Source organism: Puntigrus tetrazona, chromosome 3, assembly GCF_018831695.1.
Source record: "Puntigrus tetrazona isolate hp1 chromosome 3, ASM1883169v1, whole genome shotgun sequence".
Taxonomy (NCBI): Eukaryota; Metazoa; Chordata; class Actinopteri; order Cypriniformes; family Cyprinidae; genus Puntigrus; species Puntigrus tetrazona.
Window position 1 is genome coordinate 20382218 of NC_056701.1, and position 21057 is coordinate 20403274.

Here is a 21057-nt window from a genome sequence, read left to right on the forward strand (position 1 = left end):
AGTAGTTTTTTTATTTTAAGTTTGTTTTTTCAGTACATAAACTAAATGAAAGTCAGATAAAGTCACGGGTGTCTTATTTGTCCTTTATCATGTCCATGGACGTGATGCGTTTGCTTGCTGGATTCTGTAGAGGGCGTGATGGCGTCGCATCTCCAGAACGCTATTGGTCAGCCGAAATCACGTGACTGTGTTGAGTTCCGGATTCTCTCCATTCAATCCTATGGTTCTTAACTTACGGTAGGTAACGTGTTATTATTTCTGCCCGTTTATTTTTATGCATACAAAACTGCGTGCAGATACAGCGGTTTAGGAGATACTGATTATTAACGCTTTAAGCTGGGTTTGTGAAAATAAGCTTGCATAGTGCACAGAAACGTTTGCTCGTGACTTAATATTCAAGAGAGTTGTGGATTAATCAGTATATGTTACTATAACTGTTACATCAGTGATAACGTTTCTCTGTATTATCCAGTAGACTAAGGGATGTACCAGTAAATCAAGGATCATCAAACTTGATCCTGGAGGGCGGGTGTCCTGCAGAGTTTAGCTCCAACTTGCCTGAACACACCTGTCTGAAATGTTCAAGTACACCTAGTAAGACCTTGAGGTCATTAGGGGTGGAGCTAAACTCTGCAGGACACTCTGGACCTTCCGGGACCGAACCTGATGACCCCTGCCATAAATCATTTGTGAAAATGTCTAACGTTAAGGTACACTTCACCACTGACAGTAGTTTGGTTTCAGTATTAGCATAATATTGTATAAATATTTATTAATATTTGTAACAAAGTTTTTTTATATATTTCATCTTTCATTTTAATGTAAAATTGGTAGTAGATTTATGCATGTAATAAGGTTAAAATATAAAAAGATTTTGTCATTTCCTATTTTTATTTTAGCTTTATTTCAGTTATATTTATTTCAATTAAAAAGGTTGATTTGTGGTGTGTGTGTGTTTCCTCTTCAGCTCAATGTGTAAGGTAAAATATTTACGTGTTTAACTGGTCACCTTTTTTAGGTTTTCATCTTTTTAAAAATATTTTTTAAAAGTAAAATATTTTATGTTCTCCTGCAATGTGAGGTATAAGATTTATGCCGATTGTATAACAATTTCATATTTTATCTTCAAAATATTGTTTACTCTTTACAGTTCTCACATGGAGCGTGTGTTAGGTTTAGGCGTTGGGCCGCTGGCAGCTGGGACTGTGGGGCTGCTGATTTTGCTGAAAATGATCCAGCGATTGAGACACAAGCGGAGTGTACAGGATAAAGTAGTGGTGATCACTGGAGCCAGTTCAGGCCTGGGCAAAGGTTACATGAACATAAACTCACTTATAATGCTGATCATAATGTCTTATCAGTGGCATTTGACTCTAGATATCTGTTTTTTTGGCTCAGAGTGTGCGAGGGTCTTCCATGCGGCAGGGGCCCGACTGATCCTCTGCGGCCGGGACCAGAAGAGATTGCAGGAGGTCGTGGAGGAGCTGAGAAAGAAAACCAGTGGAAAGATACAGGTGAAAACATGCAATCCAATCTTGATAAAAGTATGTTATCTCTTAAGCTTAATTTAATCTTTAAAGCCTTAATTTATGAGATCGATATGCTGTTATACAGTGCCTTGCAAAAGTTTACCACTTCATTTTTATGTTGCTGTCTTATGTTAAACTGCTTTAAATAACATTTTTCCCCATGTCAATGCACACTCCATGTACCAAAACTGTACAGTTAACTGAACAGGTTTTTGACATCTTTGCAATTTATAAAAAAAAAAAAACTAAAATTTTTCTATTGCATAAGTATTCATACCATTATCTGGGACAGTTGGCCAGGAGCATTCATATTGCTTGGAGATGTAGATAGCATGTAGTCTCCAAGTTCGAAAAAGACAGGACTCTTCCTAGATCTTGACTCCTGGCCAAACTGAGCAACTGACGGAGAAGGGCTTTGGTTACCGTGGTGACCAAGAACCTCATAGTCACTCTAGTTGAGCTTCATGATCATATGTGGAGACAGAAGAAATCTACAGGAAGACATCTCTGCAACACTTAATCAATTTGGGCTTTATGGCAATGTGGCAAGACTCTATCCTTTCTTCAGTTAAGACACATGAAAACACACTTGGAATTTGAAAAAGAACCACCTAAAGGACCCTTAAACTTTAAGAAATGAGATTCTCTGGTGTGATGAAGCACAATTCTAAGCATCTCATGCTGTGGGGCTGTTTTTCAGCGGCAGGAACTGAGGGACTCTTCAGAGTAGAAGCAACACTCTTTGCAGCAAAATATAGAGAAACCCAGTCCAGAGCAAGTTCACCTTTCAACAGGACCATGACCCTGAGCACACAGCAAAAGTGGTTTATAGACAATTGGGTGAATGTCCTTGAGTGGCCCAGACACAGCCTGAGATTGAACCCAATCAAACCCCCATCAGACCTGACAGAGCTTGAGAGGTGAAGAGGAGAGGAGAAGAGTGGCAGACAATAAATGTGTACACTGATTGCTGATCAATCAGCCAGTCAATCACCTGATTGATTTTTAACAACACATATTGTTTTAAAACACTGAACAGTATCAAATTGGAGAATAGAGAGTCAATAATGTATAATGACAAGATTACACTCAATCTTTAGCTAAAGGAATTCCAAAACTCCTTCTGTGACAAAATGGAAAAAAAAAAAAAAAAAAAACTTGGAAGAAACCAGGCTCAGTTGGGGTGCAGTTCTCCTCTGGCCAGACGAAACCAGCGCTTAATTTCCAGTTCAATTTTAAATGCCGCCATGTCAGATTGTGTAAAGAGTAATTTAAATCAGTTAAACATAAGACAGCAACAAAAATAAAGTGCTTTTTCAAGGCACTGTATACACTAGGCAAATATATGCAAGCATACATTTGTCCAGTCTACTAACTTGGTTTATGACTTTCTTTTCAGACTTACACTCCCTGCACGGTCACCTTTGACCTCTCCAACACATCTGTGGTTTCCAGTGCCGCCGAGGAGATTTTGAAGTGCCACGGTCATGTCGATGTCCTCATCAACAATGCAGGCATTAGTTACCGTGGCAACATCCTGGACACCCATGTATCCGTGCAGCGAGATGTCATGGAGACCAACTACTTCGGTCCTGTTGCTCTTACACAAGGTTAGTGGAGAAGAGTCACAGATTATATATCTGCTTACACAGTGACTCACCAAGACTGCATTTATTTGATTCAAATGCAGTTCAAACAGTAGTATTGTGAACTATTATTACAATTTAAAATAACTGTTTATGTGCATATATTTTCATTTGTAATTTATTCCTGTGATGCAAAGCTGAATTATTAGTATTATTAATCCAGTCTTCAGTGTCATGTGATCCTTCAGAAATCATAATATGATTATTTGCTGCTTAAGAATATTACACAGTTTTGCTGCTTAATATTTTTGTGGAAACTGTGATACATTTTTTCAGGATACTACATTTGGATTTTATTTATTAACCGTGTATCATTGCTGAATATTACTTTAAAATAAATTAATAAATAACTTACTGGTCACCAGGTTTTAAACCATAGTGTATGTATAAAAAAATGTTAAGTATGAAGAAATACCAACAATACAATTAAAGTAAAAATAAAAACACTTAAGCAAAATATGGTCAGGTCAGATGGTCTGAATAATTTTTTGTCATATAGTTTTACTGTATGAAGAATTTTTCAGTATGTCACAATTTATTTTGCTATCAACTGTGTCCTGCACCCACAAAAAAGCTGATAAATTTTTGGTTTAAATGTATTTTTATTACAATTATAATTATAATTTTAAATATCATTTAATTATTCAAAATTTTTAAAAAATTCCTTCCAGCCATTCTGCCTTCGATGGTGGATCGACGAAGCGGACATATTGTTGTCATCAGCAGCGTGCAGGGAAAGATCTCCATACCGTACAGATCTGCGTGTGAGTAAACCTTCGCAAAAGAAGGTATTTCAACGGAATTCAAAGAGTTTTCTGCATAAACAGTACTACAAGTGATCCAGATCCTCGCTTGCACACGTTTCCTGTCAGATTCTGCATCTAAGCATGCTACGCAGGCCTACTTTGACTGTTTGAGAGCAGAGGTGGACCGCTTCGGCCTGCAGGTGTCAGTCATCAGTCCTGGTTACATCAGAACCAACCTGTCCATCAATGCGGTCACGGGGGACGGCTCCAAATATGGATGTGAGAGCAATCTCAGTTATAAAGGGTGCTTTGGAAAATGTAGTCTTTCATGAATATACAATGTTTGAGTAGTATTCATACGTTTCTTTTCTGTGTGTGTGTTCTTCTGGATCTGAAGTATTGGACACAACCACAGCGAGGGGGTCGGATCCGGAGGACGTGGCACGTGCCGTTCTGAAAGCTGTCTGTCACAAACAGAAAGATGTGGTATTGGCTGGGCTTCTGCCTTCTGTGGCCGTCTACCTGCGCACACTGTGGCCCTCGCTCTACTTCAGACTGATGGCTTCACGCGCCACAAAACAACTCAGAGCGAAGGAGGAGTAAGAGAAAACGCTGTCTCTGCATCTTTCTTCTGAGGATTTCATAGTCTCGTTTTTCTGGCTCATGGAATGTATTTAATAAATATTTAAAAATGGATTCAGTTGCACCAATCCTTACATAAACAGAAAACACATTCATCATACAAGAACCAGATTACATCTATTTTAAGTTTTCATTTCCCTTCCACATATCAAGGCCTTGAAGGGTCAACATTGTTACATGCACTGCAAAAAATAAGTATCTCTGTGTTAGTATTATTGTCTTGCTTTTCCAATACGAATGTCGAAACCTCCTTAATGTAGGATGTATTTACTCAAGATGCAAATGAATATATGAAGTCTTGACTTTTAATAAAATGAACAAAATTAAACGAGCTTATCTTTAAAAAGATGAATTATCTTTATTTTCAGTCAGTCTTAGTAAATTATGTAAGTGTCATGTTTTAAATAGGAAATATTTAAAAAAAAAGTGCTATCGCTAGAGACCCAGAGATCGGCTGAATGGATTCAAAAACTGTAAAACTTAACTCTAGGGACTTAAAAAAAAAAAGCAGCTTATTATCAAAAGTAGTCCTCTGTTCTTTTAAGTGTTTTTAAAGCTGACTCAACTAAATATGTTTCTGCTTCCTGAAAAGCATAAATTCACTTCATTTTGATATATTTCTCAGAAAATAGGACTTTTTAAATCTATCTTAAATGTTTGTTTGTGTAAAATTAAGTGATAATGGAGACTTTGAATTTATTAGCAGCACTTCAAAGCTTGAAAATAAAATGTATTCTTAAATGCCTGTTAAAAGTCTAACATGTACCTTCAGAAAACTCACAGAAGGCACATTATATTGTCTGGTATAAAGTAATTTGCTACTTTATTGATTATGTATTAACCCTAATTTATTATTAACTGACTTTTTCCACTCCATGCTCATGTCACCTATTGCCTACAGTTATAACTGAAATCCCATGCCTCTTTGTAGCTCCCTTTTCACTGATTATCATCATAATGTTCAGGTGGCCCTCATTACAACAGAAAGTTAATGATTTGTTTGTGTTTTAGTAAAGATCTCACCTGCCTTGTGCCCCAATTATATGTTACTTGAAACATTTCCATGGCAACAAAAACAATAAGAACGCATGAGGAGCATCACTGCTAGGACTTCATGTTAATCTGGTTATGATGGATGCTTATGACTCACGTTTGTTTGTTTTTTGGTAGAGATGCGCCACACATATACAGCTCTTTAAGAAATGAATGTGGATGAAATGGTTGCGCTTTAGATGAAAAGCAATTTCTAATCAGTACAAAAACTGACATATAGAGGGGGTTTTCTTCAAGAAGCTTAACAATGGGCCATGATGTTCATCCAAATTAAAGCTGTCCCTTTAAAACTGCCTTTGCAACATTTTAGCATTGAGAGAGAAAACTTTGCAATGCCAGCCCAGGTGATTTTGTCTCCAAATAAGGTTGAAACTGCAGACATTTCTGTCACAGCAATGTTATTTAAACGGTGTTCAAACAGTCCGTCTAAACACAAGCAAAATTACTGCCTCATTCAGTCCTTCGTTTCCAGCGTTTCACATAGCTTCAAACTGCCAGATATAAAAGGTGTCCATGTGCATGAAATATTTGGTATTTTTTGCCCGATTCTTCTTCCACAAGTTTACCTTTAAAATGCCTTAAGATGAGTTTCACATTCTCAGTTTTAAGCCTAGTTTTCTTTTAATCCCAGTAAAACATATTAACACCATTAAGGACCCCGGGACTGAAAAACCCATTTCCAGTCCCTATAAATCCTGCTGATTTTATTAAAACCCAGTGGCATTCGATCTGGGACAAGTACATTTAAAACAACATATCGACTCACCTTCTGACCCGAGGTCATCACCTGAACATCCTCACATGACCTAGACTTGAACTTGGTCTTTGTTTACGCTCAAATCTTTACCTGAAAATGTATCTCAATTCCTATTTAAGATTGAATTTAGCATTATTTCTTTATGTACTGTCACCTTTTATGACATGCTAAAAAAAAAGCACAATGAATGTTTTAAAAGGGTCAAAAAATTCTTCCATGCATCTATCAAAGCTACAAGCATTAAGCTTTTCTATCTGGCCCGTAAAGGTGAAGTGTTGAACAACTGCAGACAAGAGGACTGTTTGTAAAACCTTTACAAACCATCTATCTTGTAATTCCTGTGAGCAGAAGATTAAAGGGATAGTTGAGCCAAAAATGAAAATTGTATCATTAGTTACTCACCCACATGTCCTTCCAAACCCTTAGGACTGTTTACCTTCTGAACACAAATTAACATATTTTTGGTGAAACCCAAGCTTTCGGACCCTCCATAGGCAGCAACTCAACTGACACGTTCAAGGCTCAGAAAGGTAGGAAGGACATTGTTAAAATAGCTGATGTGACATCACTAGTTCAACTGTAATTTTGCAAAGCTTAAATGAGCAGTTTGGAGAATTTATGTAGCTCTTTGATTTCATCAAAACTAAACTGAAGGTCTTACAGGGTTGGAACGACATGAGGGTGAGCACAATTCTCATTTTTGGGTGAACTAGCCCTTTAAAATAAAAACTGACACTACCCTTTCTTTATGAATATCCTGTTTCAGACATTATACACTACAATATGTAAATAAAACCTATGAAAACTAATTTAAGATTAACAGACTGGGGTGCAATCATAAAAACACTAGTGTAAATGTGTTAATAAAAAAAAAAAGAGACTAAAACTTTGACAAAGTTGGCTTATGCAAAATGTTAAACAAGTTTAATTGAATGATAATTGCTTATCTGCTAATTCAAGGTATAGTAATAATCAAAAAAAATAAATAACACCATGGGTCAAGTAAATGTAAATGATGGGAAACAAGTAAATGATGAACTGATGTATGAGAGAACTATACATTTCAGATTCCCATTTTTTAATATTTAAGTTCATAAAAACTTGATGTGCACCAATCCATTTACTGGCACCTTCAGCCCTGGTTTAAACAGTTCTAATTTCACTGATTTGACAAGTTGAGCAAACTTAACATTTTAAGGCAACCAGCTTCAGCAGATTTGAGTTTTCTTAACTTATTTTTGTAGGAGTTTAAGTTGAGAAAAATCAAATCTGCCGAGTTGAAAAGTTGGCTCAACTTTTTTTTTGTTTTACACAGTGTAGATGTGATAGAAGATCATAAAAGACAAAAATGTAGGGCTAAAGTTAGGGCTGCACAAATGATTTTGTAATCACAAATACAACTACAGCTGCCATAATTGTTTTATTGTTTGCCAATGTTTTAATTTTAGCATAACATCATACCATTCATAGTTTTGCTTTTTTATTTAAAGAATTAACTAATCCAATGTATAATTGACATTTAAGGCTTAGTGCTATAGAAAAGCAATAAAGAGTGTTTTCAGGGGGGTTTTAAATGTAAAAATATGGCATGCAGTTGCTTCGAACAGTGGTATAAACATCATCCAGGTAAGTTAAGAATCATAAATTATTGTCATTATCATTATCGTGCAGCCCTAGGTGAAGTGAACTATCCATTTCAGACGAGTCCACATTTTCTGCTCACCTTCCATATTTATTTTTCATAACTTCATACGAAGAACTGGATTCAAACTGATCCATTGCAAACCACGGAAAATCTGCCTATGAGCTCTGCGTGAAGGCTAAAACTCATGTGTGCCATGAAGGAATCTGTGCCCTTGAGGGCCAAATAAAGGTGGTCAGAGATGCCAGTGAGGTTAAATCTCCTACTGTTTAATGAAAAGGTGATGCACCAAAGGCAGGGTACAGTAAAACTACACAGAGGGAGAAAAGAGAGGATTCAAAGGTCATTCTTAAAACATGATCCGTCCATCTGTCCACCACACGTTCGGTCCGACAGCTCGCTGGCCGGTGCGGAAGCTCCGTGTGGGTGGCAGGTGACGTTTGGGGCGGGCCGCCGGGAAAAGGAAGGGCTGGACAGGCGCAGGGAAGGAGCGGGAAGGGGGGCTCAAGTGCACTGGTGATATCACTTTTAAAGTACAGAGAAAAGGGGAAGATTCATTCAGAACTACAAGCTCCCCCCCAACCCTTCCTCTCATCCATCCATCCATCCATCCGTCAATCTGTCCAATCTTTAACCGATTGAAAGCAAAACGCTACAAAAGCGTAACAGAGAGAGCGCCGCCTCCTTTTGGTTTTCCATCACTCTCTCCGCCGGTCCATCCATATGTTTTGTTTGATGTGTGTGTGTGTGTGTTTGTGTATCTGCCAGTGTCAGGTGTTTAGTAGTGCTTCTCACCTCCCTGCTGCGTGTTTGTGTGCGTGTGTGTACGCGTATATCAGTATCTGTACGTGTGTGTGTGCATGTGCCATTGCGCTCATACGGCGTACAGTTCATAAATCTTCTTGGCACAGTACGCCAGGGCCGCCAACGCTATCGTGTTGTGCAGTCTCTTTCTGTGCACGTCGTCCCGTCGAACCAGAACCACCGGCGAGGAGGAGGTGAGCGTGTGCAGCGGCAGCCGCGAGAGCTTCTGACTGTCGTACTCCACCTGGTATTTGCAGCAGGGGTCGAACTGCCAGGAGATGCCGTACAGCGTGGCACAGGCCAGGCTCAGAGCACCAGCGGGGAGCGCCACGTAACGGGAGTATTCGACGGGGAGAGCAAGTGGCGTCAGGAGGCATGCGGCCCCGGCCAGAACGGCGGTTTTGTGCAGGCAGTTTCCAACGGCCACCCAGCGGGCCGTCTCGTCTCCGATGCGCGTGGGTTCGATTACGATGTAGCGGTACTGCGCCTCCAGAGCCTGCTCCAGCTCGTACTCGAACTGCTCCTGTGCATTCTCGCCGTTATAGATCTCATGGACGATGTAACACTCCGTGGCCGCCATCACTCCCCTGAAGAGAGCCGAGGAAAGGGAGAATGTCATCAATGCGAATAAATCCAGTATCTCATAGTTCTGTTTATGAGCCCTAAATGTCGCATATTCATTTACATGCATCTAAACAACATGACAACTGGAGAAAACTAACCTAATATTGTCGCAGGAGCTAGAGTGAGTTTTTTTAGCAAAAAAAAGAAAAAAAACCTGACCAGTTCATCAAATAAAAACCGCACATTCATAAGATGTAAAACACATGTTAACAGATGCATCATGAGGTATTTTTTAAAAGATTCAAGAGCTATCTCAGTCACAACACATTTTTTCCTGTTTATTTAATTATTTAGGTCTATATCAAAAAACAGCATTATGATGTTAATATAATTAACCAACAATTGGTAATTAAAGAAGAGCTTTTTAGCTAACATTTAGTAAATATTTAGTCTCCTCTACTGACCAGTTTGTAGGACACAAGTAAACATGCTTACATTCGTCAGACATGTGCATTAGGTATTATTGAATCAGACTGGGAAAATAGATAAAATGTGTTACTTCATATCAATTTATCATTTTGTGATTATTTCAGGTCTACACCACCTCAACCAAACTGAAATCAAGTGGGACATTTACGTGAAGGCTTATCAGTACAACCGAGTCATCGACTCGTGTAAATGTAACTACTAAGAAAGGGGGAAAAAAAGTACTGACTTCAAAAAACAGATACATTAGAACCAGAAAATCTCTCTTCAGATGGGATGTCATCTCAAAAAGCCTTTAATAAAATGACTTTATAAAACAAAAATGGCCATATACTCTGGTCTTTATTAGCCCCGAGCTGTCTCGCGTTATCTAAATCAGCCAGACCATCTGCGGCCTGAGTTCAGTCAGACAAGAAACTTTTGAGCGATGTTACAGAAGCATAAAGGCTGACGGGAAACGTTCGCGTGTACGATAAAAGACACTCTACTCTGGTTGGTATAATTCAAATCGTATTTCAAAACGCCCATTGTTTTAGAAATTACGGAGCTGCTAAATAAATCGGCAGAGACAAATGAGAGCGGTCCGTCTTTTGCAATGGTTAAATAAATGTAACGCATACTGTCAGCTTAACAAGAAGTGCATTAAACAACCATATTATTACAAAAGAAAAATACAATTTCTTCCAGTTGTCAAGACATTTGCGGCAAACCTGAAAGTTGCTATAAAAACTGTAAACCCCTGCTAACTGCACACATATCCTTGAAACCCGCTGTCATGGCTGTGAAGCGCTATTTTAACTTGTACCCCCTCTGTCAATATAGGTTACACACACTGCAAAAAAACATGGGTGATCAGTGTCGACACTACAGAAGTAACTGCCATAACAACACATTTTTGCCGGTCTCTGCACTGCTAATCAGTTAAGGAAACCCAGAGTCAGTAAGCTAATCAAAACAACACATGAGCTCTATTCAAACACTATTTTTTAGTGTTTGCGGCTCTACAAAACTCCAAACAACTTAGCATATTAAGGATACTAAACTAACTTATATTCTGCGTAAAGCCTACAGATTTCACGTCTCGTTTAACGAAATAATGACAGATTTTAGTCTAACTGACCTCTCCCTGTTGACTGGGACACCGCGCCTCCTTCCCAGCGACGCCATCTTGAAAATGCAACGGACTAGACTTGACGCAAAACCCGTCGCGGTGCACTGTGGGTAATGTAGTTCTATGCTCCTCTATTGGGTATGTCGAACGGTCGCGAAGGTTTCATAAATACTACAAATCCCGTGAAACAGTTTAGTTGGGGACCCTACCACCTGAACGGAATGTGTAACTATATTAATATTTGCATTGTTTTGTAAAAGACTGTTGTTTTTAACACATGAAACACATTCTTACGTGCAACAGACCAGTAGTTGATTTTCATTATGCTTTAATTCGTCAGACTATATAATTTAGGCTTGTGTTTTTGAATAGCGGAGGTGACCAATCGCAAGCAAGGACAACACTATGGGGCTTTTAGTAGGACAAACCATTCCCAAAGCGAATGCGAACGTTGCACAAAGACTGTGGTCTGACAAAATGATTTAACTGTTTTGTAGCGTGTCCAAAACTTTCGGTCACGTTGTGAACGTGGACGCGATCAACAAGGCACTCACCCATAATGTGGTCGGTTCTCGTTTATGCGGTGAGTCCCGTCCTCGTACGGCGCTCACGGAGCTGGTGCATGAGGGGGTTGGAGGGGAGCCGTGTTATAACAACTACGCGGTGCTCGGTAACACGTGCAGGCTTCGCGCTCTCTGTCTCCCCCAATAGTGATGGATTGCATAACATAAACACATCGAGAAAAAGAACTTGGCATCTGTGCATTAATTTAAGCAAAGAAAGCAAAATGAATAGATTAAACATGGTTTTTGAATAAAGACAACCATGGTACTTATAACCAGCCAAAAACTTCATTTTTAACTTAACTTAGCTATAATTACCGTTACTTGAAATACCAATTTAAAGGTGGCAAAACGTTTTTTCTTGATGCATTAAAAAAACAAAAACACACAAAAAAACTATTAAAATAATAAATATAAATTTTAAATGACAAAACAATAAAATTCTTGATGTAAAAAAACTATTATTTTGTCTGTATGATACTAAAAGGTTTTGTTAGAAGTTAGTTGATTTAGTTAAGCTTTGAAGCATCTTTCAGACCAATCCAACCAGAGGTATATTAAAAATGGTCTTCTATCACTGCAGTGGGTGGGTGTTCAGAATACAATTTAAGATATTTAAAAAAAAAAAAAAAAAAAAAAAAAACTGGGTGGGTTGTGAGTGTCCCATTGACTGACAAACAATTACCACTGTTAAGAGGCAGAAAGACGTCATCTGACTGCTCCAGCCGCCGTCAGTGGTTTAACTGTAATATTATGAAGACATGAAAATTCTTTCTAGATAAATAGTGGCTTTATTTAAAGAGTTGTAATTTTGGACAGCATCCTGTGCATGCACGTAATGTAATGTACTGGACCTTTTTCAACATAACTCAGATTGAATTTGTCTGAAAGAGGAAAGTCATATACACCTAGGATGCTTTGAAGGGAAGTAAAACACAGCTTAGCTTCCATTTTTGGATGAACTAACCCTTTAAATGCCCCTGAAGGGAACTAAAACAAAGCTTTCTGGAATAACTTTTCCTGACCTCTAAAAATGTTTGAATTCCTTTCAAATGAATTTAGTAATAATAATAATAAAAATAATAAAACAGCATTAATTTCAAGTCACTGTACCTGTACTAGACAACCCCAAACAGAGTACAATTAATTGTTTAACTATTTAAAGGTATAGTTCATCAAAGAAAAGTGTCATTATTGGTTCGACTCAATTGTTCAATGTCAAGTGAATTTTGCCTAAACCCCAACATTCTTTAAAGTGTCTGTATCTTATCATTTGTGCTCCACAGAAAGATATATGGGTTTGGATCAAAGCAAGGGTGAATAAAGGTTAAATATTAAATAATTAATATAACAATAACTCAGTTTTTAACAATTCTCAAAAATCATGTTTCTTATTTTGCATTCCAATTAATCTCAATCAACACACACACACATGAGGGCTGAACTCGATCCTGAAGGGCCGGTTCCTGCAGAGTTTAGCTCCAACTTGAACTTGCCTCAACAAACTACCATGCTTAGTAAGTTTTCAACATGCCTAGTAAGAGCTTGATTAGCTGCTTCGCTGTGTGAACTTTACAGGAAACCGGCTCTCCAGAACTGAGTTTGGACAGCCTTGATTATATATATATATATATATATATATATATATATATATATATATATATATATATATATGTGTGTGTGTGTGTGTGTGTGTGTGTGTGTGTGTGTGTGTGTGTGTTTTAAAAATACACACAGTGATAATAAAATCATGACAACGATAACTTTTTCTTTTTTTATTCAAAACAATGGATGGTAATATTAAGAGTACATAAGTGTGTAAAAACAGATGAATTTCAGGCATCTTTATTCTGTATTACATCACGATTTGACATAACAGAGCCCAGTTGCTTTATATATAAAAAAAGAAAAGAAGATAGCCTTCATTATGTCATCACTGGTGTCAGCACAGAACATGGCATGATGGTCTGCTCTGTTTGCTGCCTACCCTGCAAACCGATCTTGCTCAAGGCAGTTAATCAACTGACTTTTAATAAGACCCTGGGAATTTTGGGAGTAACTAACATACACTGGCATTCATACACTCATATTGGCTTACTCACGTATGCGCTCTCTCTCACACACACACTGCATCCAACCACATGTAACAGAATCCCCTATGCAGAGGTGCTTTATTGTTTTTATAAAGTGTGCATCCTGAGAGGTTCAGCCCGGCGAATATATGGGCAGGCGATTGTCTCCAGAGTCTGAGCTCCTCACTGGCCATAGTATACACAGATACACACATGCAAAAGCACAAGATCAGCCTAGAACATGCACTGAAGAAAATAGTCGTTTCTGACAGGACGGTTAGATTGTGACGTCCCTAAAACTCCACGCCAGGCTGAGTGTGCGCGTTCTGCGCATGTGAATACACATGTATCTCTCTCGTGAGCACCACTAAATCTCAAGGTGTAAGGCCAGAGAGGCATATGGAGTCTAACGTCACTCTTACGGTCACTTCAAACAGTTTCGTTTGAGTTCATAACAGGGGTCACGATCCTCTCATTTCTCTGGATTGGCTTGAAAGTCCGCTTAAGTCACTGGGAAACTGGCCCACCTCAAAGTCCACACTCTTATCTGTCCTAAGAAAACGCTTTGTATTTTCAGATCTCTCCCCCGCTTAAAAATCGCACTCACTCGCAATCAAATAAATACACCTCTCTCTCCCTCTCTTTTTCGTGGAGTTTCAAGACCAGTCAGACAGATTAGGGAATCCCAAAAGATACCCATCCCACCCAATCCCAAATCATCCTATTAGAACGGAGACTGCCCCCATCTCTGGCTCTCAGTGAAGGACGTGCTCCAGGTAATGGGGGTGAGGGTTTTCTTTGACGTATTTCTGGATATACCAGCAGGTTAAATGGGCTTTTAGGTCCTCCTCTACCACAAAGTCCATTGCAGCCTAGAAAAAAAAACAACAACACCAATGGACAACATGATATAATATAATCACGTATGAACCAGTTCACACTGATCTCAGTAACCTTCTACAAACCTTGGCGAGGTGTTTGGCGATCTCTCGTCCTCGGTAAGCTTCAGGAACCTCCGTATGCTGCAGATCCACGGTCTTCTTGCCCACATACTCGTACAGCAGAACAGCCCTGTCATGGGAACCTTCGATACAGATGCAAATACAGTAGTCGGTATACAGTAAACAAAACTATCCGTGACCGCGAAGAACTGCTCGGTCGAACAGGATGCACGTCTGTGCTTCGTTTTTCATTTTCACCGTCGTAAACGAGCGCTTTCCGGGGAAACGGTCGCATAGTCGTGGGCTGGGTTTACGTCTCTGTGTTAGCGTCGTTTTTCGTGAATGCGAACCGTTAATTATTATTTTTTTTTACGTGAAACACCGCGAGTAATAAAAGCAAGTCTCTTCCCGTTCCCCCGCCGCTGGTACAGAACGACACACGCGACACGAGTTTGTTTTCTACCGAAAGAAAGTAATGATGGAACAGGAAGTAGCCTAAAACAAAGTCTGGATGGGATGGCTAGCGGGTAAGCTAGCAACTTAGTTACTGATTCACACAGAAGAAAACAAAGCTCGCCTTTCGGAGCGAACTGTGGCTGGTGACAGGCGAGATTTACCGCAGCTCAAAACAAAACCAATAACTGATGCGTGAATCCGACTAATTGAGCGCTCGTTACAAGACACACGAGACAGAAATATCAAGAATAAGCCGATGGCGGAAAAAAAAACAGTTGCATTCGTTCCAGCAAAACAACTAGTTAATGTCATATTGCATTAACTACTGGCCTGAGATCAAAGCATGCAACGATGTTTACAAGGTAACGCGTACTATAAAAGCAGGACGGATCTTATTAAATAACAGGCGTGCCATGTCGAGAAGCGAAATGTTATAAACAAAAGGCATATTTTGCAGGCGAGCGCACGGCGGTTTGTTTGTCCTCCTCCTCCTCCCCCCGCGACCACCATCTCGTTACATCTGACGCATTACTGACCGTTCAGTCGGATGCTGAATTGTCGTCTTTTCTTGTCGTGCTCCACTCGGAGAGGGGTGTTGATTTCGAGGACGTTCATCTGGGCAGCCTGGGCCATGCTGTGCGTCTGCTGTCTGGGGGAGAAGTGTGTCAGTGAGCCACGGCTGATCCGACGGCGACGAGAGGCGCATTCATGCCTCGCAGAGGTGAAGACGAGCATCTGATCCTGCGAAAACACGCCATCCGCGGAAATCAGCTGTGAAGTCACGTGCCCGCCGCCGACCAATCAGGACAGGCGCGTTGTTTTGACACGCGCGGTCTCTTTAAAAAGAGCGTGCTGCGCGGCCGCCAGGTGGAGGTAAATGTTTGCTGTGCACTTTTTCTTTAGCGGTGAAATTTTATTTCTTATTATATAAACGAGTACAAAATATATCAAAGGTATTTTAAGAGAAACGTAGCTTTGAGCAAAACTCACTCAGAAGACAAAATATCTCAAGGATTTCAAGTTTCGTCTGTCTCTTTTTCTCTTTTGTGGCAAATGTTGCATGCTATTATAGCAGTTAACTTTTATTTTAGTCCTGAACTCAACTGTGCAAGATACGTCCTTTTTGTACTGACCGAGAGACAGTTTTAAGTTTCATGCGTTGTGAGAGAACTGTTTATTGCTTATTTTTTTGGATTTAATTATTGTAAAAACAAAACGTTAAACGCTTGCTAAACTTGCAAAAATGGTAGTATATTAGTACAAGGTAAACTGTTTTTTAAAGGATATAAAAGCAAGGGCAAGACATTATTAGTATTATTATTTTTAATCTGTGAAGGTGGTGGATAAGTTTAAAGACATTTGGAGTGTAGAAAATGTGTTGTGTTGGGTGCAAAATTATGTATTGTCTTTTGCTTTTATTGTATAGTTTAATAAAATTGTATAGTCTAATGAGGTGTTTTGCATGGAATGTAAGTTTTTTTTTTAGAATTCTGTATCCTGTTCGCTCATGTGTGTATATGTGTGTGTATATACATACATACATATATATACATATATAAACCCCCAAGGGTTTTAGAAATGCGTCTAATTGAACATCTCTTTAGCAGTAGTTATTGTTGTTATTATTATTATTAATAGTACTTTTTAAATTGCAAAGAAATGGACTAAATCACAAGAGTAAACATTCTGTTGAATTCTGGAGTAATAAATATTCCAGTTTTTATCTAATAAGTTTTATAGCAGTTAACACTGTATTTCCCAAAGCCTTTTGTGTGACAGTCAAGATTATGATTATACAAAACAACATGTAGGCTTCAAGTGCTTCAAGTGTCAACAAGACTTAAGTCAATTCTGGAATTTGATCTCATTGTGTCTATAGATATCCTGAAAACCATGTAAGATACGTGACAGGTGCTGGGGTGAGGGGTCAGAACATACACAGTGTTGAGTAAATGGCTTTATATCCATGCTGGTGATGTTCAGAGATCTCAGATCCATAGTCTCACATCCAAAATTCACAGACATTGCATAGGAGACTCAAATTCTTCAAATCACAAGTTAAAAACTACAGCACATCCTGCCAGCAGAGGATGGGTTCAAGTTTACTATTAAAAAAAACAAAACAAAACAAAACAAACGTACATAAATACAGACAGTATTTTAACGGCAAATAGTAACCATTGGAAGTTATCCAATGCACCATAGCACCTCTCAGATATGCATCTTTAAAACTACAAAAATAACAATACACAATATTTGAATGTATGTGTGAATGACAATGTAATACAGAAATTGGTCCCAAGCATGTTAATAATAATAATAATAATAATAACAATAATGCATTTAGGAATAGACACTCTAAAAAAACTCTAAATATCTCAATTAAAAACACACATTATAAATTCATTTTCGCATGGATGTGTCAGTGTATTTAAATCAAAGGTGTCAAACACAGTTCATGGAGGGCTGGAGCCCTGCAGAGATTAGGTCCAATCTTGCACCAACACACATAATCAATAATGAAATAATGATAATCATCAGGTGTGTTTAATTAGGGTTGCACCTAAACTTAACTTAAATTTAGTTTGACAGCCCTGATTTAAATGTTTAAAAGTTTATAGCGGCATTACTTCAGCTGTATGAACAATGCATCTTAGTAAGAGAGCCTTCACAATATCAAAAAAGGTTAAAATGTACTCTAGAAATCTTTGCACAGGGCCTCATTTAGCTGTATGTATATATTTATGGCCTTTCTAATATCTTTCTCAGGGTGTTGACCACATCCTCTCCGCTGTTCCAGGGCACCACGCTGGCCTTGAACTCTCCAGGTTTGGCTTCTTCCATCTCCTGGATCAGTTTGTGCATTGGAAAGTCCCGGCGTGGGAATGCTATATCGCCCGGAGACAGTGTGAGTGACGGACAAAAGTCATTGGCCCCATCGCCCACGTACAAAACCTTCTGGTACGGCCGTCCGCCCCTCTCTCGCACACGCTGGGCCACGTACTGCCTCACCACCACCGCTTTGCACATGTTTGCCGGGCATCGCATGCACTTGTGGGAGTGGAAGGGGCGAAGCTGCAGCTGCCCTTTATCATCAAAGTGAGCTGGGTTGGTGAAAATGCGCAGAAACAGCGGGTGGAAGCCCAGGTGCTGCAGCCACGTCTCAATGAAGACCGTGTTGGCGTCAGACACACAAATGACTTCAAAGTCCCTCGAAGGCTGGGAGAGCAGGAAATGCATCAAAGTGGGGATTCCTGGGCAGGGAGGGAGTTTCTCTACTGTGCCTCGAATAGCCGCCGGGGTGACGCCCTGCTCGGCGAGGTAGGCCAGTACACGCTGCATGTACTCATTATAGCGGCCGGAACGGTACGTGTCCTTCAACCAGCCGGGCAGGACTCCACCAGGCGCCACAGTAACCATAGAGTCGTCGCTGCACTCGTCCACCAGGGTCTCGTCAAAGTCAAAGAATATAAGGAACCGCCTGTCGTTAGGGGGCGGAGCCTGAGCTCTGCTCCTGTGTTGGTGGGGCTCCTCCACTCCTGTAGGAGGATGGGGCGGAGAAACGCAGCAGTTGAAGACGGAGTCACGCATCATGGATCGGAGGGAAGAACAGCACAGATGTCTTTTACGTAGAGTGTTTTTGATCCTCCACTGCAACTGAAAAGAGCAATCCAGTTATACCAGAACTTCAAGTAGACAAAAGAAGAAAAGGAGAAAACTAAGACAATTAAAAAAAAAAAAAAAAAAAAACAAGAAGAATGTAGTCACAGAAGGAAACGTAAGGCACTGAAGCATAGCTGGCTGTGAAGTAAATAAAACTTCAGCCCTAACATTGAACATTTACAAAGTCTTCATTGATTCATTGCAGAATCCCATGCATGCTCCTTCCATTAAAAATACCTTTCCCCCAGATACAGACACAAGGTCCAGCATTTAAAAATATAGCATTCCCTAGGATGAATGCATGAATTGAGACTACATTTAAACATTTAAAGAGTTTCTATGTATTAAATATTCTTTTGAATTGTCTCAACAGTTAGAAAATCTTGTCCACAGCTCACATTGTTAAAATATAAACACGTAATTCATATGTAGTAATACTGTCTTTAAAAGTCAAGTCATTTTAGTTTTTCTTAAATTGAATATATTTTATATACAACACTGATTTATATTTAGCTTTTATTTAGTGCTTAAAAAAAGCAGAGACGTATTGTGTCTCATGTCAACCAGGTCGATTCAGAGAAGTCGTTTTTAATTTATTTAAACTTCTGATGATTCAACTCACCTCTTCTCGCCGCTGTGCAATGTCAACCTATAACAGAAAGAGAAACATTTACATTTACAAAACTACACCCTACTCACAGCTGTTTACAATTAGTGAGAAATCTCTTTAACTGTCGATGTTAAATTTGCTCTTAAACGATATCTCAGACATGCAACAGAAGTTAGATGAGCGCGTGATTACCGTGCGCCTGTCTCTAACTGTTTGTACACAAAAGCAGTTCCGCAGCCTAGTTTAATGACCTTGCTTTCGCTTTCAGCGCATTACAGAACAGCTGATGCAACAGAAGCACCTGCTCTCGCGTGCGTTTCGATACTCGGCTCGAGGTAGAGTTTTAAAGTTAAGCAAAACGATTAAATTACAAATTAATCTCAAATATGTGTCATATAAAAGTATCCGAGGCGTGTAACATATAATCAGACAAAAAGGTCAGCGGGGTATGGATTAATTATCAGGTAAAACAGCAGAATACCTCGAGCAGGAGCAGGACGTCCAGTTTAGATGTGCATCACCTCTGCTTTCTGCCCGGCTTCTCAAAAGTGCTGGAGATCTATGGTCCGACCCTGTCTTATGTATCCCGGTGACGCGCATCGGATGGGCCACGCCCCTCATCCATCGCCGCATCCAACCTGCGGCACTGAGCCGCATCAGATACAGATCAAATACACGAGCAACGCTACTCAATCAAATCTGAACTGAAATACCTCTTTTTTTTAGTAGGTACTTGCGTTAAAGCGTGAGGATGGGTTATCTGGTAGGGACGCTTTTGCTTAATACTTGTACATTAATGCACGTATAAAATTTTCTGTATAAGTTTATTTACACTAATATTATTATATAAAAAAAAGTACGGCAACTGTGCCGAAAGCGCAGTAATAATCAAACAAACAAATAAACGTTATTGAACTAAAACTGGAGAATTTTAAATGGCTTTTAATGGGTTTAGAGTTTAATCCAAGGTGCAGTTTGTAGGAACGAACTCTACTGTGTTTAGCCTTGTAAGAACATCCCGTACTTTATAGTTCATTCTGTAGAGAAATGCTAATGACAGCCTGCCAAAAAAGGCTATTTTTGGGAGGAGTGGAAAAGGGAACTGGTTTGTCATTATCACCATCCCTAAACAGGAAAGTGTTGATAGCCTACTTTATAGTTTATAGACTGCTATACTCTACATTCAAACGAACTCTTCTGCAGGTCTATGTTGGGCAGAAAATACAAAATGAGACTTAACAGTTACTGATTTATTTTTCCCGGGAGCATAAGGGCAACTGCCAATGCAGCTGAAGCTGTGACTCTGCAGTTAATCAGATCTCTGACAATGCGAAGAAAAACACTCAATGCAAATGTGCTTTGTTTCATTTTCATCAGAGTTCAAGCCGTTAACTGATCATGTGCTTCACCGATACTTCTGCATTCAGTTTGCACACACAGAGATGGGTTTCCAAGCATAATGGTTTTTATACTGTACAAAATATTCTCCCTAACCCTACCCTATAAATCTATGCCTCACACAAAACCTGCTGCTATTTTAGATGTGGGAAAAAGCTAGTTTTCTTAAAAAAAAAAAAATCCCCACAAGAGCAAGGATTTTGATATTGCCATTTTTGTGTTTAGATAAAGCTAACATTTTTACATTAAAAAGGTTTTAAAAAAAGTGCATTTAATTTTTAAGAGCTTGCCTTACTCCTCCAAAATCAATGCAAGACGAAAACCAAAGGCACTTGCATATAACTATCTAATCTTTACTAAACAAGGTCAAAGGT

The 21057-nt window shown here is 39.2% G+C and overlaps 4 protein-coding genes across 6 annotated transcripts; 1 reads left to right on the forward strand and 3 right to left on the reverse strand.

Annotated features, from left to right (window-relative positions):
• The first annotated feature begins 54 nt into the window (after window positions 1-54).
• dhrs7b (dehydrogenase/reductase (SDR family) member 7B) lies at window positions 55-4617 on the forward strand. Its single transcript, XM_043235297.1, has 7 exons — window positions 55-237; window positions 1151-1311; window positions 1399-1514; window positions 2929-3139; window positions 3847-3939; window positions 4048-4200; window positions 4319-4617. The coding sequence occupies exons 1-7, from the start codon at window positions 221-223 to the stop codon at window positions 4522-4524; spliced, it is 957 nt and encodes a 318-aa protein (XP_043091232.1). The 5' UTR covers window positions 55-220; the 3' UTR covers window positions 4525-4617.
• Window positions 4618-8263: 3646 nt separating this feature from the next.
• tmem11 (transmembrane protein 11) lies at window positions 8264-11681 on the reverse strand. 2 transcript variants are annotated; one of them, XM_043235915.1, is made up of 2 exons: window positions 11535-11681; window positions 8264-9406 (listed from the first exon to the last, which is right to left on the reverse strand). In XM_043235915.1, the coding sequence occupies exon 2, from the start codon at window positions 9397-9399 to the stop codon at window positions 8890-8892; it is 510 nt and encodes a 169-aa protein (XP_043091850.1). In that variant the 5' UTR covers window positions 9400-9406; window positions 11535-11681; the 3' UTR covers window positions 8264-8889. The 2 variants fall into 2 exon arrangements, with proteins under 2 accessions (XP_043091850.1, XP_043091849.1); XM_043235914.1 differs by lacking the exon at window positions 11535-11681 and adding an exon at window positions 10990-11103.
• Window positions 11682-13303: 1622 nt separating this feature from the next.
• natd1 lies at window positions 13304-15857 on the reverse strand. The gene is made up of 3 exons (XM_043235671.1): window positions 15549-15857; window positions 14581-14699; window positions 13304-14487 (listed from the first exon to the last, which is right to left on the reverse strand). The coding sequence occupies exons 1-3, from the start codon at window positions 15745-15747 to the stop codon at window positions 14371-14373; spliced, it is 435 nt and encodes a 144-aa protein (XP_043091606.1). The 5' UTR covers window positions 15748-15857; the 3' UTR covers window positions 13304-14370.
• A 36-nt stretch (window positions 15858-15893) lies between these two features.
• phospho1 (phosphoethanolamine/phosphocholine phosphatase 1) lies at window positions 15894-19971 on the reverse strand. Of its 2 annotated transcripts, none has more exons than XM_043235669.1 (3): window positions 19767-19971; window positions 19298-19324; window positions 15894-18669 (listed from the first exon to the last, which is right to left on the reverse strand). In XM_043235669.1, exon 3 carries the CDS (start codon window positions 18604-18606, stop codon window positions 17755-17757), a length of 852 nt encoding a protein of 283 aa, XP_043091604.1. In that variant the 5' UTR covers window positions 18607-18669; window positions 19298-19324; window positions 19767-19971; the 3' UTR covers window positions 15894-17754. The 2 variants fall into 2 exon arrangements, with proteins under 2 accessions (XP_043091604.1, XP_043091605.1); XM_043235670.1 differs by lacking the exon at window positions 19767-19971 and adding an exon at window positions 19478-19530.
• Between the last annotated feature and the right edge of the window lie 1086 nt (window positions 19972-21057).

What these genes read in the sequence shown, in the direction of transcription:
- natd1 (XM_043235671.1), bottom strand. Translation starts at nt 15,747, where the DNA reads ATGCTCGTCTTCACCTCTGCGAGGCATGAATGCGCCTCTCGTCGCCGT. An exon ending in ATTCAGCATCCGACTGAACG is followed by an intron (nt 14,700 to 15,548) that starts GTCAGTAATGCG and finishes TCTGTATCGAAG; the next exon opens with GTTCCCATGACAGGGCTGTT. An exon ending in TCGCCAAACACCTCGCCAAG is followed by an intron (nt 14,488 to 14,580) that starts GTTTGTAGAAGG and finishes TTTTTTTTCTAG; the next exon opens with GCTGCAATGGACTTTGTGGT.
- phospho1 (XM_043235669.1), bottom strand. Translation starts at nt 18,606, where the DNA reads ATGATGCGTGACTCCGTCTTCAACTGCTGCGTTTCTCCGCCCCATCCT.
- tmem11 (XM_043235914.1), bottom strand. Translation starts at nt 11,036, where the DNA reads ATGGCGTCGCTGGGAAGGAGGCGCGGTGTCCCAGTCAACAGGGAGAG. An exon ending in GTCCCAGTCAACAGGGAGAG is followed by an intron (nt 9,407 to 10,989) that starts GTCAGTTAGACT and finishes GGCTCTCTTCAG; the next exon opens with GGGAGTGATGGCGGCCACGG.
- dhrs7b (XM_043235297.1), top strand. An exon ending in TCCTGTTGCTCTTACACAAG is followed by an intron (nt 3,140 to 3,846) that starts GTTAGTGGAGAA and finishes AATTCCTTCCAG; the next exon opens with CCATTCTGCCTTCGATGGTG. An exon ending in CATACCGTACAGATCTGCGT is followed by an intron (nt 3,940 to 4,047) that starts GTGAGTAAACCT and finishes GTTTCCTGTCAG; the next exon opens with ATTCTGCATCTAAGCATGCT.